Raw genomic sequence first — 18,452 nt, forward strand, 5'->3', positions numbered from 1 at the left:
GGGACTTAAGAGGACAGACTTCTTCACAAACTATTTCTGGCATTGTATAGTCCTCTGTAGGAACACCACTAAGGAGACAAACAGAACCAAAGCCACACACCTTGTCTGGAACTATGGAGAAATGTGAAGCTCGTGTTGTTATGGGATCCATACTGTAGTATCATAAGTGCATGTCCTCTTCTGCAGGTCCTGTTTTGCACTAGTTTCTTCCACGCTACTAGTGGAGTGAAGGATTTTTGTTAATACTGAGAACACACTAAGTTTTAACAACTGAACCGTAAGGCCAACTAGCACTATTCTAGTACTATTTAATCTCTTTAGTCAGACAATCAGCAGTTACCATACAGGGATTCTATTTTCATTTATTTATACAGTGGAAGGTTTTATTTATGGATTGATAAATACAATATCCAGTCTCACTGGGACAATAAGGCACAACTGTAGGTTACAGCTATATAGCCAGAAAATAAGAGTGCAACACTTACTTTAAAGCAGATCACAATGCCTACAAAAAAAAATTAAAACTTTTCTGTTAACATTGTTACATTCCTATTTTACATGACAGTCAAAACCATTTCACACGCAGAGGTTTTTAATTTACATTTCTTTCTGGACTTGTTATGCTGCACTCTGCAAAACAAAGTGCAACATTTCACTTCGCAAGTCCTTAATTTAAAACAAATCAAAAATCCTTCAGAGACTTGCATGTTATTATTGAACACAAGTAATGATTCAAGGAACCAAGAACAAAGGAAATACACATTTGAGAGTAGTTTGAGACTGGTAAGTATTTATAGAAGTGTTAACACATGACAAAGAAGCAGTTATAACACTGATTCTTCAGTAAAGAGGCTCTTGTTTTGTTGTTGGTTTTTTTTTTTGTTTGTTTGTTTGACTGGAAGGTCCTCCCAGACCAGAGATGTTCAGCTGAACGAGATGAGTTGCCAATCCAAACACAGAAGATTACGTTGGTGTTGAATTTTCAATACTTTTATTATTTGATCAGGATTGTTATATTAACTGTGTCAATCATCCTTTCATTTAATCTTATACTTGCAGAGAGACTTGAACAGAAATGAGATAATATGTTCTTTTAATAGAAATTAGATTAATATATTCTGAAATATCCCTATTACTCAAATTTGGGATAATATGCACTTCCCAAATGATATTCTTATGCCTGAGCTTTCATAAATATGGCTACCACCACCAACACAAATCTAACAGACCAGGACTTCCATACTGGAAAGTGCAAATAATTAATGCCCAGGTCACTACAATTAAAAAAAAAAAGTCAGTCATGTTTCATTACACTGTTATCAGAGGGCAGTGACAGAACTACAAATCCAGATTTTGGCATGGCTAGTTTTCTTGCATTATGTAAGCTGGTAAACAAGTTTATACCTTCAGAGGCAAAAACCACCCTGATAGGAAGTGGCAACCTAGAGTAAAGCAACCTGGAAAAGGTACTTTGTGGTCCACCAGTTGTCAAGCCTGGAAGCTAATCATAAGAAAGAAACAAGCTTGTGCATTTGCTACAGGAACAGTTTAAGTGACTTAGTGCAGAGTTCCTATTTCCTTTAAGGACACCATTGCCTGTCTCTTCACCAGATTCTCCTGTTGTCCCTGTGAATTCATCCCACAAATAAAAAGAAAATCTTCACCATACCTCTGGACTGTCATCATGCAATTAGTGCTAGTTTTACAATGAAGCCATAGGAGGAACTCAAGTCCTCATGCAAAAGGCAGATTTGGAAGCAGGGAAGAAACAAATCTGCATGTAAAGAGCCAACTGGGGAAGAAAAAATAAAGGTGGCTTTAATGTGGTATTGCTACTGGAAGCAAAGGTGAATAATTATCACTACACCTAGTATCTGAGTAGACACTTGTCTCCAAGAAGTGTTTCAAAAGGCATTTATGTGGTATTTTCCCCTTTTAAAATTCTCAGATTCAGGGCTCAGAAGAATCAGTTTGTAAATTAAACAGCAGTACATAGGAAGGAGAAACATTTTTACTCATGGTAATGCAGGAGACACAGGAGAAAGCAATTAAAAATGGAAGGAAATTTTTTTTTTTCCTTCCTTTCCAAGTTCCACAGCAGCTATTTCCCTTTGTTTCTGATGCACACGGATTGTTCACATTGGTAGAACAAATCAGTGAAGGGTTCGAGATGATGCACTTTATATGCACCAGTAGCAATGCTCTGGGGAAAGGTGGTAAGGAAAAAATGAAGTTCTAGTCATTATATAGGAAGGGTAGAGAGGAAAAGGTTCTCCATCCATCAGTGAAGAAAACGAATACTCATTTTCTGCTCTACATCCACCTTCTCCAAAACCTGCAATGAAATCCATAAACAGCTATTTCAGTTAATTTCCATAATATTTCTTTCCTACAGGTTTCTTACTCCAGTATAAAGGAAATTCGCAGAAACATGGGGTATCTTCAATTTGGCATGACATTTTCTCCTAGAGTGCTATTTTTTGCTCTGAGGACTGAGGTCCTCCTGATGAAAGAAACTTTAGCCATTAAAGCACAAAGAAAGCTGTCAACCAATATGCAACTGATACACTTTGCCAATAGCCCAGAAAGGGTTGGACTATTCCATTTAGATAGTGTGAGAATGCATGGTGAGGAGGAAAAGGAAGAACGGACTAGAGAAAAAGGGCACAAGCAGTCAATGAAGAGCTAAAATAAAGATCACAGCATCACTAACATAGATCGTTTTAAAATTGGGGTGGCAACTTCATGCAATGAATTGCCATCAACATTGAGATAAGATGACATCGTCTGCTTCAGACAATTTTGGGAAGACTTCGGTGTTCTAAGCTCAGAGTAATTCAAGTTTGAAAAGACCTCTAGAGGTCTTTTAGTTCAACTCCTTCAACCACTGCTTAAAGCAGGGCCAGCTAGATCACTGCTCAAGGCCTTGTCCAGTTGAGTTTTAAATCTCTCCAAGGAAGGAGGCTCTCTTTTCAACACCTGTGACCATCCCCCAGCAAAAAAAAGGTTTCCTTATGCCTAATAAGAATTTCACACATAACTTCTTTGTTACCACATCTCATCTGTCCACTTCCGAGGTGAGTATGGTTCTTGTCAATGTCATCCCAACAGACAGCTGAAATTGCTCCTCTATAGGACAGCTTTCTCCACTGACTCTATAATGGTTCCTTACTACTACATATTTCTGACAACTATCAGAAGATGCAATTCACAGGACTAGAGCCAGAAACTTAGTGGCTCTAATTCACATTAGTGACACACACTAATGGTTAAAAATCTATAAGTGAAAATGGATCAGCAGAAGTTACAGCAGCAGAATTACTCAGTTGCTGCTTCTCAGGCTACTTGAGTAGAAAGAAGTGCTTGCAAAAGAGAAGTTAGATTGACTGCTGCATTGAAAGTCTTATTTCATCACCTCATCAGCAGCAGGCTTTGGAAGTACATGACAATTACCTGCCTGTAACTCTAAAGCTCCCTGTCACCCTTCATTGAACACCCTACTCTAGTAGAAAATACCTTTTAGAACCTAGCATCCAAAGTCTTCTTAGCATGGTGTGAAAATTCTCCAGTATATTTATTCAGTGCTGTAGCTTACACTAAAGTATGGAGAAATATATGGTCTAATTATTAACACCTTGACAATATATGACCTGTTCTAATAAGCCAAATGTAGGCAGAAAGAATACTCAAAAAGCTTCTTAGTTCTGTCTGCATTTAAGCCTGAATGACTTGCCCATTACTGAGCAGTTTCATTTACCCTTGTTAAAAATGTAGTTTACCAACCTTTACAAACTCCGCAAAGGAGATGGCACTATCACCATCTTGATCAGCTTCCTGGATTGTTCTGTCAGCAATGCTGCCAAGCTGTTCGTCTGAAATGTTTACACCAACCATCATCCGTAACACCTGTAATGTACAGAAGGCCCCAGATGATTTAAAAAAAAAAGATGCTGTTGATATAGGAACAAAAATTAATGCTGTTTTTCTCATGCATACTGTCCAGATAACTTCTTGCAAGAACAGAGGAAGATTAGCACAGAAATCATTTCTCGACAGATTTTTCTCCTGATACATCAATGTTTCCAGTGAACATCTTCCTTCTGTAGCCACCTTTTTCACTAGGCAGCACAAAGACGCAGGAGTATTAGAAAGTTTATGGAACTAGGAATTAATGCTTTATTCCAATGCTTTTGTCTATTTTTCCATATAAAACATACCCACTCTAGATTTAACTATCTGCTGTTTGAAATACTTCCTACAGGAATTTTATAAGTATACAGTCAGGTGATTAACAGCCATTACTTTCTACATTTAGTAAAGCATTTTCTGTGCAGATTGAAGTGGGCAGTTGCAGTTAAAAGCAAATCCTTGCCCTACATCAGGAACCACAAATTGCCGTGTCTACTTCAAGATTAGTAGTATGTAATTACTCCTAGCTCAAGCCTAGTTTAAACATGCAGCCACTGATGAACTTTGATTACCTCTGCTGCAGTTTCAAGAAGTTTTATTCTACTTAGAGAATACACAGAGGACTAGAAAAATGACCTCATTCACCTCAATGTCCCTATGAAGTCTTGTTAGGAGCACCTTCAGAAGTTGCTGAAGGTAGCTCTTAGGAGGCTTGGTGTATTTGTTGGATATTTAACCATTTTTTCCCAGTAAGACCTTTCAGGAATCCTTTACAATTAGACCTTGTTTAGCTTAACACTTTAAGATGTGAAACTTGCACCCCAGTCTAACAAAACAATCTGGACTACCAAATGAGGTTATGGTCTCATACCATATCTAAAACCTTAAACCAGAGATAACAAAGAGCCAAATTCCTACAAGAATTTAAGGCTATTGAAACACCTTTTATACTCTTCAGAATGAAGAGCTGATAAAGAAGGAAGGTCATGATGGGATCATCCAAAGCAGCCCCATGTTATTACCTGAAGAAGCTCATCCCTGGAAATCTTGTCATCTTTATCCAGGTCATATAACCGAAAAGCAACTACAGGAAAAAAAGAGGAACAGTTGAATTCAAGTGCCACCGTTTTCCTTCCTTTTGTCCAGGAAAAGGAAATTTACAAATAACTAACTACTATAAAAGAGAATTAACAAATTTTTAACTCACTGTACAATTGATGTTCAGTTCCACAAGAAGTTATTCCCACATACAGGAAATAACATTATTGCCAAGAAGAGAAAAATATTATTTAAGTACTCAGTATGAGAAGTTTCAGAAGCACTGTACTTAGAGTTATTTCTTCAAAGCCATGAGCCACAGAGGTATAATTGCCACAAAGATATATTCAGTCCTTTAACTTCAGAGCCAACCATTTTTACATTTTTGTTCATTACCTTTGACTATGTTCTGGCTGAGATTTATGACAAATTTTAAGTGCTCTGAGGACTGTTGCCAAGGTTGTTCAGTGAGCGCTGTATTATACAGAAGACTGGAGAAAAACAGAAAAGACCATTCATGTATGGGATGTGGCTCAATACAAAATAACTCTGCAGTTTTTTTCAAAACATTTTGTTATGAGACGTTTGGGAAAGACATCTAGAACTCAAAATTTAACCAATTTCATCAGATTCCAATTCAAGTATAGGTTGACTGATATTCTGAACATGGAACCTTGCAAGTGGATTTAAAAACAAGATTATTATTTTTTTTTTTTTTATTATCTTTCCACAAGAAGAGACCACGCAAAACCCTTTACTCTTTTCCTAGAAAAAGGAAAGAACAAATTGCTTTTATAAGAAGGCTCACATTACTTACAGTGGAGCTTGTTACTTCGGCTGTTCAGTGGTTCTGGTCCATTCTGGTCTTTACTCTTTTCATTATCTTCTATGGGTCGGAAGTGGGCTAGTGTCCTCATGAATCCACGGAAGTTGACTTGGTCCTCTCTGCACAAGCATTTTAGCAGGTCAGCTTCACCACAGCTTATACTTTTTTAATTTCAGTAAAGAACAGTATGAATGTTTAAAGTGCCCACACAATGCAAACTAACTTCCACCTCCCCAGGGTTTGGCAGCCTGTGCTCAAAACCAGCTCTGACAGAATGCAGTTGTAACCTGGGATCGTATTGCTGTGAAGAATGATGCATGGGGAAAAAAGCAGCAAGACATCTTTTTGGGAGCTACACGTTTCCTTGACTGCAAGTTGTATTTAAGCTCAAGCCTTCACACTTTCTGCCCCTGCCTGAGCTATCCTGCAACTATGCCTGAGACCAGCAACCTGTCTTGCTGATCTGGAACCTGGCCTATGGAGTGATTTCCTGGACTGACCCAAGACTTGCTTCACCACTGTCAAAGTGTTCTGGCAACCAGCGCACTACTGACTGATGTGACAACTGTCCCTAGACCTGCTGCTGCTCTGCTTTTCATTTTCATGTGCTGTGCCCTCTGTTGATGACTGTGTTGCCGCTACCAGCTGTCATCTAGGGCTCCCGCCCATGGGGCAGCCACCTCTTGCTGCTCCCTGACAAGTTGCTCACTTTTCTCTACAGAAAGCGTGGAAAGCAGCTATGTGCATACTTCCCAGGTCTCCTACTTTCCATTTAGGTACCTGTGTGGTATTAACTGACATTAGGAGTAGATGAGAAAACATTCCTCGTCAAATCAGTAATGAGGTGTTCAAGAACAGAAGCAGATTCCATAGAACTATCTAGAGACATACAGTGAAGGGAGACAGTACTGGAAATATGATTGTCTCTTTGGAATTATGTTAGAAGCATTGTAAGCTACATCTTAAATGTGATCCAAACTAAAAAGGAGTTGATTTGTTAACAAAGGTACACTTAGAAGGCAAAAGGTAAAGAATGGAATTAATTGCAATGCAGCTTCATATAAAAGAGCATTGCTACAAGTTTGCTGTAGGAACCAAAGTCCATGCACACCCTTGACTTTCTTTAGAAGTGTTTACAGGCATAGCAAGAAGAGTGGAAAACAGTGACACACGGCCAGATCTTGTCAATGAATAAAGCTGCAAAACTCATGAGGTAGGGAAGTCCATTACTGAAGAATAAAAACACAGGAAACAATGTGCCAACACACAACTCAAGACAAATTTGAGGTATTCTATTATTACTAAATTCAAATTCTGTGTTTTAGTTGTCAGCATTTCACTTCTAATAGACCTTCTGACAAAGTACAAGTTTTGAGACTGTTCACAAATCCAGTCAGAACTCACCCTTCTGGAAAGAAGGCATTGATAATTCGGTCTCCCAATGGATTGATAGCAAGCTCTGGAATCCGCTGGAAGTCTTCACGACTAAGTAAAGCAAGAACACAACAAATCTATGTAATAAAGTCTTCAACACAAAGGAAAAAAATGCTTAAAAACAAGTAACGTTAGCATCTAAATTCTTTGTGCTACAAATCTTCCTGAAGTGATGCTAGTTTTCAATTTAAGGAAAGGAAAGCTTCTGAAATGGCTTCAAAATGAAAGCAAGCTCTTTCATACATATTTAGGAGCCACATCCTCTGAGTTAGAATGATTTTCCCAGACTAGCCCATTCCAGATTCTAGGATAATACCATGCTATGCTTCTCCAAGTATACTTGCCAGCAATCCACTTGTTTTAATTTCATGTAAGAACTTCCTACATTATGAATGCCAAATGTCAGATTTTAACTTCCTCCAAGAAACACTCCTATTTTAAAAATTTAAATTTAGTCTTTGACAGGGGCCTGTATACTAGATGCAATGTCACCACGTCATTGCAAAGACTCACTGCTCTCTCTCACCAGTCACTCTCTTCTCTACTTATGATTAGATGTACACAGCTAGTATAAGCATAGCAATGCTTGCATTGTTACACCTTCTTCTGATCTGGAAGACAGAAGCTGTACTGATGTAAACACATTTTAGACATGAGCACAGGGTTCATTTTATTATTAGAGTTGCTCTAATTCTTTTTCTTTCAACCTAACAGAATCTCACTAACAGGAAAGTGAGATAATCTTGGTGTTTCCAAGGTAGGCTCATGTCTTAGTGAGTATTTCAGGAAACAGGGTTTGTTTTTTGCACTGTACATCATAGCAATTTATCAGCTAGCACAAGGCATACTTCATAATCATCTAGGCTTTAGAGTACAAAGGTAACAGCAACATGGTAAGGCTGTGGAAAAAAAAAAAAAAAACACACAAGAAAAAACAACCCAGCCTCCCACAACCTGTTTTGTCTGGATGCAAAACTTGGCACTTCCTGCATGATCTCAAGAAATACTGGCTATTCTCTTCAATAGAAATGCAATCCTGCTGTTTCTGAAGTTTTAGTCTCAAATGTGGTCATGGAGAGCTTGCTACTTTAAGAATTACGCTCACTAAATGAATCAACAACAAGCTTGCGCTGAAGAATCTGGAAGAGAAAAAAAATCTTCTTGTTCTTGTTTACTTAAGTACACTACCATGTTATAATACTGTGATCTTAAAGAAAGCAGGAGAAAGGAACCTGCTGGCCTCTCTTATTACTAGTTTAGCCTAAGACAGAGCAAGATGTTCTAACCGTAAATGGATTCTGAAGCACTGCTTGCACCTAGTTACACCACAGCACTGTTAATCTCAATTGTAGTACATCTGATACAACAGAGTTAAAACTGTTTGACTTTCTACTGAAGTGACCTGATCGTATTTTTTAATCTAGTCCAGAGAACATCTACTCTGATCAGGTCTGAATTATTTTTAATAGGCAAAATTACCATCTGCATAACATGATTAACTTGTTACAATACCCTTCAGGACTGCTGCATTTTCAGCTACAGCTGAAGGGCACAGTATGCATTAGTGACTTCAGCAGGAGATGCACTGATGTGGAAAACCTATGTTGCTAAAATATTATTGTTAGTGCATGACTTCAATGCTAATATTTACAAGCTAAAAGCAGCAACTGCTCTCAGATTACATTCAGCACAAAATCCTAACACTTCAAAGCATACTTCTACTTGCATATCACTATTTCTGAGTATTAAGCCTTAATTTACACTCAGCATTTCAGCCTCCAGTTCTGCTTTATAGCAGATTAACAATTAACCACAAATAACTCTCCAGGTTTCAAATCTATTTGTCCTGTCATTATCAGGATTGCAGTAGACCATTTTTGCTTGTTAAGAGCACATTACTGAGTGAGTGTTATAATTGAAATAGCTCAAATAGCCATAAAAGTAAATGAATGCATGATGCATTTATAAACTCAGGCTTCCTGCAGGCATTTGGGACAAAACTTCACCTGGCTGAGGCTGGAGCTCATAGGAAATCTGATGCCCTGTACTTCTGTTTATGTGCCATAGCAACAAGGCTCTTCTAACGTGGTATTTCTAGGGCCCAGATTACTAAATCCTTACTTAAACATAACACAAAGTAGCCTTTAACTGCATGTTATCATTATGCAGACCAAATGGTTTTTATATGCGCCACAGCATTCACACTTATACTTTGCAGCAAGGAATCTGTGGATTTTAAGATAAGTATTTCTAAGCACGAGTATACCCTTCAAGGCATATCGCAGATCCCTATGCTAGAGGTGGCTGTCTTATCCTAAAGGCTGCAAGGGACCTACTGGACCCTCTTTATTTCTGGCTGCCCTTCTACTTCTAAATACTAAGTCACAAGCACCATTACCTAATGGGGATGAGCGTGGGGCTATCTTGAGCCCAGGGCAAGTAAAAGAAAACAAGCCATATGCATAACGAAAGTTGTGGAAGAAAGGAAAAGTGTCCACAGGGTATAAGCAGTAAAAAATAATTCAAAAGAGGGAAATAATTCAAAGAGTAGGGTGGCAAGATGGTCAGACTTAACAGTATACTATTATTTCACTACTCCCTTCCCTTGCTAACATTAGCTTTATTATTCATCAGACTTTCTGGAGGTCCAGGCACCTCACTAACCCAAAAGAGACCTCTCTATTCTCCTGGTCATTTTCCTGTTGAATTAGACTAATTTTTGAATTGCTTCAATTTACTAACAGCACCACAGCTGAAAAGATGTGTTAGGAGCCTGGAGAAGTAATAAAGAGTGGTCATTCTCCTCTCATAGTTGTGTCAGCCACCTCATCTAACTTCATCCTCACACATGGTCTATAGGAGTTTAAAAGTTTAACCGTGACTGATGTTTATAAAGCAATTATTCCAAAGTATACCAAAAGTAAAAGTGATAATTGAAAGAAAAGCAACAGGAAAAAAAACTTGCATAAATAAAGGAAAGCACAGGCAAGGTCAGGAATGTGAATTAGTATAGTATCCTATCATTCAGCAGCCCAAACCATATGATGCTTGTTTTGTGTGTTTTAGACAAAGCTGAAAATCCTTTGCATTTTCTTAAGCAAAGGTAAAGAATTTCATGTTCAGGTAGCTAACCTGCACATTCTAGCGTGAATACATGCAGTATCAGTTTGAACTATTAAGAACAAACCTAACACTTTCCCAGACTGAACTGATTCAATTTACTGACAAAGATCAACAGATGGCTTTGATAGCTCATTACCCTGCTCTCAGGACCAAAGGCTTTCTGAAGTTCTCTAGGATACACTGCCTTGTGAACAGTTTTTATAAGTGCAAGACATACATAAACAGCACTGTGTCTATTCTCCTAGTATCAGCTTTCAGAGCATTTGCTTCCCTTCCTCTTCTATACTCACCAGGGTAAACTAATTGCTGTTAAGTAAAAAAAAAAAACAAAAAACAAAAAAAAAAACTCTGAAGTGCTTAACATGTCATTTCCTCAGTGCAGAAAAAAGTATTCTAAGTGGGAGGCTCCATGCAATAGTTACATGCAAGAGTAGCAGTTAAGACAAGTGTCTTGTTTTATAGTTCACTATAGGACTGCCTAGAGATACTTATACTGACTCATACGTAGGGTGTAGTTTTGGAGCAGGTGCATGATGTGTGGTGCACACTTCAGTACCAGCTCTCAAAACAACCCTAAGACTCACTGAATCAAGCATATGCTTATCCTGTTCACATACTCCAGTACCCTCATCTTTGAGATCAACATGAAAAGGAGAGGTGCGCACGCTGGTTTCCTCCCAGCCTACAGTCAGGATGTAGGCAGCACTGATATGGATCAGATTTCACAACTGTATGTAGCTACAGATATTCCAAGGCATCAGCCCTTTGTTTTGGCAACTCTGCCTGCCACACTGTTGAAATCAAAAGAAGTTTTGTCCTTGCTTTTACAACCTGCTTTCATTCATACAGTACAAGCCAGAGTTTAGCCATTTTGTTTAGGAAAAGTGAAAGAAAAATATAATTTTCTCTACACTTTTAAAGAACTGATAGCACTTGATCAGTAACTGAAGTTGTAATTGGAGGATAAAGAGGGGAAAGAGCCAAAAGGCACATGAAGCTGTCTCCATCAATACTCTTCCTTTATATCTCATATATCTTTGAAAAGATACCAACTTGGAACTGCACATCAATACAATGGATGGAAACATTTAGCTAGGAAAGATCTCCGCTGTGGATTATAGTCCCAAAATGAGCTACCTACCTTCTCTAACTACCATGAGCAATAATCATTTACCAAACCTGCTCACAATGCTCTTTACTTTGCCCATTTTTGATACACAGGTAAGGACAACACAGCTCTTCCCCTTCTTCAGAAGCATGGCCCATATTTATGGATGTTTCATGCCACAAAAAACTGCGTAACACCTGACCATGATCAGAAAAAGTGATTTTAGCTATGTCTGATTTACAAGGCAAAGGTATAAGAGCCTTACAGAAAATCATTCTTGCTTACAGGGAACAATCAGAAGATACTGCTTCCAAATTGTTTGATGGCAGTAAGCACATAACTTCATCTTGCTTATGTGAAAGTAACGAGTTCTTTGATAAGTATTTCCGAACCAACCATAATTTCTAAGCTTCCGATCTGTAATTCTCAACCTCTTCCCCCCCACACCCCACCATTGTTTTTTCAGGAAGTACTTTTCCATTACTTAAACTTGATGACTGTTTCCACATATTGTGGGTACTAGGACAGGTCACAAAATTCAAATGCCACTCTAAGTCAGCCATGGCTGGGTGCTGGCTATGCTTAGAGGCCCAGACTGCAAGTTAATAGATTACAGTTTGCATGCTTGCTGGGATTTTCCAAAAGAACTTCCTTTCCCTAGAATCACATGATTATCAACAATGAAAGTTAAACTCCTCCTGATACCTAACACTGAAGCCAACCATTGTGCAATAGATACTCATAAAATATTTGATTAATTATCCATCTTACATAAATTGAGTACAACACTTGAAATTTATACAGTTTTTGTCCGCAGTAGGTGAATTTAAAGTTGGAGGGAGGAGCTGAGAAAGAGCATGTGCCTACATTCAGTTTCAAATTGTGCTAGACTAGTCTGGCAGCCATCATCTTTGATAATCAGTAAAAGCTAAACCCACATACAGAGTCTGAAGAGGCTGTCAGCGTTCTCTTTAGTTCTGAGAGTAGTTGTAGTCTTGTTATCTACAGTCAGCTGGTCTGTATGTCACAATAGCCAATGCTACAATTTATGATGCATTGGCTTCAGTGGCAGAGCAGGCTTAAGAAGTTCCTGCCCATGCCATCGCAAGCCAATTGTTTCCACACCCACACTCCATTTTCATCCCTTCAGCTATGGCAGTCCACATATTCGTAGTGCAACCACAGTTCAAATCACTGGAGTCAGACTGAAGAATATCTGAACAAGCCAAAAAAGGATGGAAAGCTTTTTTAACCAAAAATAATCACTTAGTTTTGTTTACAGTATAACAACTGCACAACCAGTTACTTAAATGTTAACTGAGAAGTCAACAATTTGTGGCACCAGAAGGAACTGCATATGAGTCAGAAGGAAACTGCAGGCAGCTAGTGGTACTGCCAAAGAGTATATCTTACAACTTTGCACTTTCACCTTTTCAACAGTGATTCTAGCATTCTGCCTAGACAAGTTTATAGGTAGGTCTAGCTTTGTATGTTTATAGTGCATCCTACAGTCACATTTCGCAAGATCATATCATACAAAACCCTGGGTGATCCCTGAATCTGTATTCACTGGGTCAGGATGGAATTGCTATGAAGAAAATTAACTCCATCTCAGCCAGACCCCATATGCTATGTTACAAGGTCCCTTTCCGCTTTCCACTCTGTCCTATATTGTCTCAAGCTTCCTTGTGCTCTGGTTCTGGCAGATGTGATTATATGGCGAATGTGAAACAAAGGCAGTTGCCCGTGTTAGATAAGAGCAAGTTCCATGGTTCAACATTTCTGAACATTTGTTGAGAAACCCTGAAATCAACTCTGGCCTTCCTGGTATTAACTACTACAAGCCTTCAGCTCTACAGTAAAGGTAAATGATATTTAGAGCACCCTTACTCAGTTCAACCATCAGATTTCTCCTGACCTCTCATAAAAGAACAAACTTGAAATTCCACATAGACGGTAGGTATGAAGGAACCTGTTATAACAGCCTCACTGATTCACCATACGAGGAAAACACGCAGGCATCCTGCAACAGCAAGCCACCATTACAGATGTGTCAACACAAGGAGAGCCAAGTTAGTGATGGTACCTACCTCAGAGTGCCATTTTCTCCTTTGTCGAGGCTAGTGAAGCGACTATACAAGCGAGTGATTTGACTGTGGGAGACTGAAGGACGAAAAAGAACAAACAGATTAGCACGTCAGTGTTTCCTTGTAGGCACAGAACCCATTACACTGAATTACTGTTACCAGAATATTTGAATTACAGTTCTACTGTATTTTCTTACATTCCTTTGTGGCTAGAAATAGTCGTAACACCTCTACCAATCTCTTCTACTTCATTCAGAACACTAAAACCTTTCCTGTAGCATCTTTCCTTCTCTCTTTTGTTCATCTCTACTCCTGTTGTCTGTTTTCTGTCCTTAGATGGAGAATGTACTGTTTCTCTGCATTTGGCAAATGGTCAAACTTTATTCCTGGTCACCATTTGTCCTTTAGAGAACTGCCTGAATCTAGACACAATTTTTCATTTTAGGTTTCACAAAATGAATTTGCAGGCTTCTGGGACAATGAATTAAAAGTTGAAAAGTCTATTTTTAAACAAGTTCAGGAAGAAGTTGGACAAAACAAGCAGAAAGTTATTGCAGGCTAAATCTCCAGTTTGTAATAAAGATGCCAAAGCCACTTGTTAGATTTAGCATAGTGGTGTCGATATTATCATGATTAAAATATACCAGACATCTAGATTTTTGGATTAGTCCATGGTGGGAACAGAGGGGAATCTGTCTAGAGCATCAGTTCCTGTAATATCAGGAGATTGTCTAACAGAAGATGCTGGCTCTTCAGAGTCCCTTCAAAAGTTAATAACTAGATGGAGTAAGATTGCATTGAGCTGTAATGTTTACTCAGTAAAGGTGTGATTTCATACAATGTTGAACCAGTACTTCGTGTAATGTTTGGATTCAATTGTTTTAAAAGCCTTCACCAGCCCATGTATAAAACTTATTTGGGAACAGGTTGCACAGCAGTTGCCTGACCTGTAACTACTGAGGCAATTTTGTTGTTTCAATCAGGTTTGTTCTTTCTCTAGCCTATTTGTTTAGGTTCAAACATTCCTTCCAACTGTTCCTTCCTTTAGGATGACCTGCCAGTAACTTTTTTTCCCGTATCTACTCAGCAACCTACATTCTTTGCACTGGGTTGGGCAATTTGCTCAGTTCCACATAAGGCAACTTCTCTACAATCAGATCAGACAGCTTGCTCAATTTCAAGTTAAGCAACACACACATAGAAAGCAGACGCCACTATTTTAAAGACTTCTAATTTCTGTGTTTCTAATTTATTATTTTAGATACTACATGCAAACACAACAATGGATTATGAAACAAGAGTAGCCTGGGGTTACACCTCTGGTAAGAAGCCTTGCACTTCCACAGCTCCTGGAAAGAGTGATGAGATTTCCATTCATCTACCAGTTTCAAGCCAGTGTATGCAACTCCATTTTTTGAACACCTCCGTAATAGTTAGAATGGGATGAATTTGCAGCTATTGACAGGAGAAGCAGTGTTTTTGTTAACGTCATACTAGACAAACAGCAAATCATAGCAATATGACAAAGGAAGATGATTCAGATCAACCACTGTATTTTCAAAATTTCCTTTCAACCCCCATCCTTCACATAAGTTGCAGCACTGGACACTTTTCAAAGCTTTCTCATGCAAAATAAAGATTCCTGACACACTCTGCTGACCAAAAGAAAACCAGAACAAGATTTGCAATTTATGACTGCTTCTTAAAATCAAAAGCTAAGGCTTAAAGCTACTTGAAACAGGATTTTATCTATTCTGCTGTTATTAAGGCCCTTCTAAACATTTAAGTCAAGCCCCCTATGTTAGTAGTTGTATGCTATTTTACTTCTGCCAAAATCATTAGCAAGTTTTTTCTAATTAGATACTCTGAAACTTTTGTCCAAAACAGTAGCACAAGATATATCTTTATATTTTTCCTAAATACACCATAGAGTATAAAATAACAGGAGAAAAAGGGTCAAACCTTCTGGAAGAGCATTCCAGATTCAGGGTTTGTTTTTTAAAGCATCTTTAACAGGGAGACTGCTTGTACTTCCTGATACTTTTATTACTTACATATTTTCTAAATATGTAAATAACCATCAGAAAATCCATCACCTTTGGCCACTGAAATATTTTTTCTCCTATGCTGTCATTGAGCATTAGTTTATTATTAAACATTATGTGAACAGTTTCAAAGCATAGGAACAAAGGCTATGAATTAGAGTTTGAATACTGTCACATTCCAAAGGCTTTCCAAAAAAGCTTTCAAGAGTGCTGACAAGTAACATCTTGGTCCTTTCATTTGTTTTTTATAGTCATACTGAAATGAAAAAATAATTAGGAGTACTTGAGTTTTTTTTTCAAACTCAAATTTCAGAATACTTATATGCAAAACAAAAGTTCCACAACACATGTAAGATTTCAGACTGTCAACTTCAGACTTAACTCTTATAACTGATAGCCTACTGAAGATTACCTGCCACTAAGTAGAGGCTTTCATGGACACGTTATTCTTCAGTTCTTGGAAGCATTGCCTTTGTAGATATTTCTATATTTATTCTGCTAAGAAGTGTTCTTAATCACAATAAAAACAAGTAGCATAGAATTTGACTCCAAATTTATAAGTTTATTCAAGAGATTTTTAGACATCACTGTATGGCTTGTAACACGCTATGCTTCTCAGAGCTTTCAGATTTTTTTAGTCTCTTCAGCTAAAGAATAGTTTATCACCCATTACTATCATCAGCTATTCAGTTTTGTGCTATATAAAAATGAAGCATGAGGATAGCAAAATTCATTCCAATAGGTTAAATGTAATATTCACTCTGTTGTACTTACCCCAGAAAAACTGGAAAAAACATTTTTCCATAATAAAGAAACCAAGACAGAAAAAATCCTTAGTAGTGTTCACCAGAGCATCAATTCAAGATGGACATGTATTACTGCCAAATCAGGTCACTTCTACAAAGACCATTTCTCAAACTCTTTAATAGGTGAAGTATCATCAGCATTAGGTTTCTAACAAGTTACAGGATACTCTATTCAGTAAAACTACTATAGCATTCCTGCTGTGAACTTCATTCCAGATAACCTACAGTCCTGTTTTTCTCCCATCTTGTACCTTACTTAAATATTTGCACTTACGTTAAGTGTTTAAGTGCTAAAGCTTGGTGGAATTTTCCATCTACCTATAAAAGTACAGAAGGCAAAGGAGAATCACATTCCTGGACTGTTTATAGATATAGGAAAAAAGATTTGATCAAGCCAAAGAGACACCCTATGATGACTTATAAGCATGAGTCAGAGAACAGCAATACTTGATTAACAAAATTGTATTTAACAACTGATAGAACTGAATAGTAAAAACACAGGGAAATGAAGTAAAATTCAGGCCACAAGGCTTAAACGTGCTGATCACAATCTTAACCCTCCCTAATTTGGGATATGATCCCAAGATATGATCAAAGCATTTAGAGCTGAGTAGCTTTATTGCTTAGAATGTCAAGTCTATGCAGATATCTTAATAGTATTTATTTAGCCATCATATATGCAAAATTCTAGAGATCAAACTGCATCAATAATAAAACAAGGGAAGAAATAAGTGCAGCCTTCTGAAAGAGCATTCCAGATTTGGTGTTTGTTTTTTAAAGTGTGATTAATAGCCAGGCTACCTTTACCCTATAATTTTCTTGTTTAAGAAGAAAAAAACAGTAAGTTCTTGCTGAATAAGCAGACTTCTATATTCCAACTTGTTTATTGTGACCCTCCTGTAGAATGTTCCCTTGACAAATGGAAAAACAGTCATGATGGAAAGTATGTTAACTCACTCAGCTGTCCATTACGCTGGCCAATATAGTCTTAATTTTCTTGCATTCCTTTTCTGTATTCACTTGTTTACCTGACCCACAAAATGCTATTACCTAAAACAAATACATGATGCTTTTGTTGAAAAGAAAACAAATTAAATTATTTATGTAGCATGAAGAGATGGGCAAGCATGAGGACAAACACATGACCTGAAAGACATTGTTACCTGAAGAAAGAGAAGAAAAAACAAGCAGCAAAATGATACCATGATGTCATGACCTTCCTATCTGATTAGTTTAAAAGGTACCCTGTGTTTATAGAATTTGTTTGCCAGAATTCTCAACTTAATCCATCTGACTGGAATGCACAGCAGCAAATCTGAGTTCTACCTCTTCTGAAGTACTTTATGAAGAACAACTTGTTCAAGTACCATACAGCAGAAAGGTGAGTATGTTCTGGTCCAACTAGAATAATACTCTCAGTTTCTGACTAAAACAGGAATTTCCTCTTTAATTTGTTAAGCATGCCCAACTTACACAAGTGTCGCTACCTCCTTTATGCTCCCAGTGCCAACGAGGGTATTCACTCTGAATACCCTTAAGGCAACTTTTTTTGAAAGAATTACAACGAGAGAGCTTCGGGGGGCTCCGGCAGCTGCCAGAGACAAACTCCAGCCCCAGAGCCCGCCTCAAATCGCGGCGATGGCTCCTGCGGCAGCCCGGGGCCGGCCGGTGACAGCTCCCGGGGACGGCTGCGACCGAGGGGCACCCCCCGAGCCGGGATTTCGGTCAGGAGGCACCCCCAAGCTCCACACAGGCCTACGGGAGGCGCCTCGCACCCCCACAGCCGCCGGTGCCCGGTTGGGAGCGCGACGCCGGCTCCTTCCCTCCCCGCCCTGAGGAGCCCCCGGCCCGCCCGCACTCACAGCCCGTCTCCTTCTTGATCTCCTCGATCTCCTCGTCCCGCAGCAGCGTAGACGCCCGGGAACCCATCTCCGCAGGGACCTCACCGGCGCTCCGCACCTACAAGACGTCCTACAGCTAAAAACCCACAGCGGTGCCGGTGCCGCCACCCCCGGGCCGGGCCCGGCCGCGCAGTGTTTAGTCAGAAGGCCCCGCTGCGGAGCCGCCTCTTATCGG

At 38.8% G+C, this 18,452-nt stretch overlaps 1 protein-coding gene across 1 annotated transcript; it reads right to left on the reverse strand.

The window, feature by feature from the left end:
- Positions 1 to 336: 336 nt before the first annotated feature.
- On the reverse strand, positions 337 to 18,447 carry CHP1 (calcineurin like EF-hand protein 1). The gene is made up of 7 exons (XM_084521027.1): positions 18,239 to 18,447; positions 13,529 to 13,601; positions 7,178 to 7,258; positions 5,765 to 5,892; positions 4,932 to 4,993; positions 3,784 to 3,906; positions 337 to 2,335 (listed from the first exon to the last, which is right to left on the reverse strand). Exons 1-7 carry the CDS (start codon positions 18,303 to 18,305, stop codon positions 2,282 to 2,284), a joined length of 588 nt encoding a protein of 195 aa, XP_084377153.1. The 5' UTR covers positions 18,306 to 18,447; the 3' UTR covers positions 337 to 2,281.
- Between the last annotated feature and the right edge of the window lie 5 nt (positions 18,448 to 18,452).

Source organism: Aythya ferina, assembly GCF_964211825.1.
Source record: "Aythya ferina genome assembly, chromosome: 5".
NCBI lineage: Eukaryota > Metazoa > Chordata > Aves > Anseriformes > Anatidae > Aythya > Aythya ferina.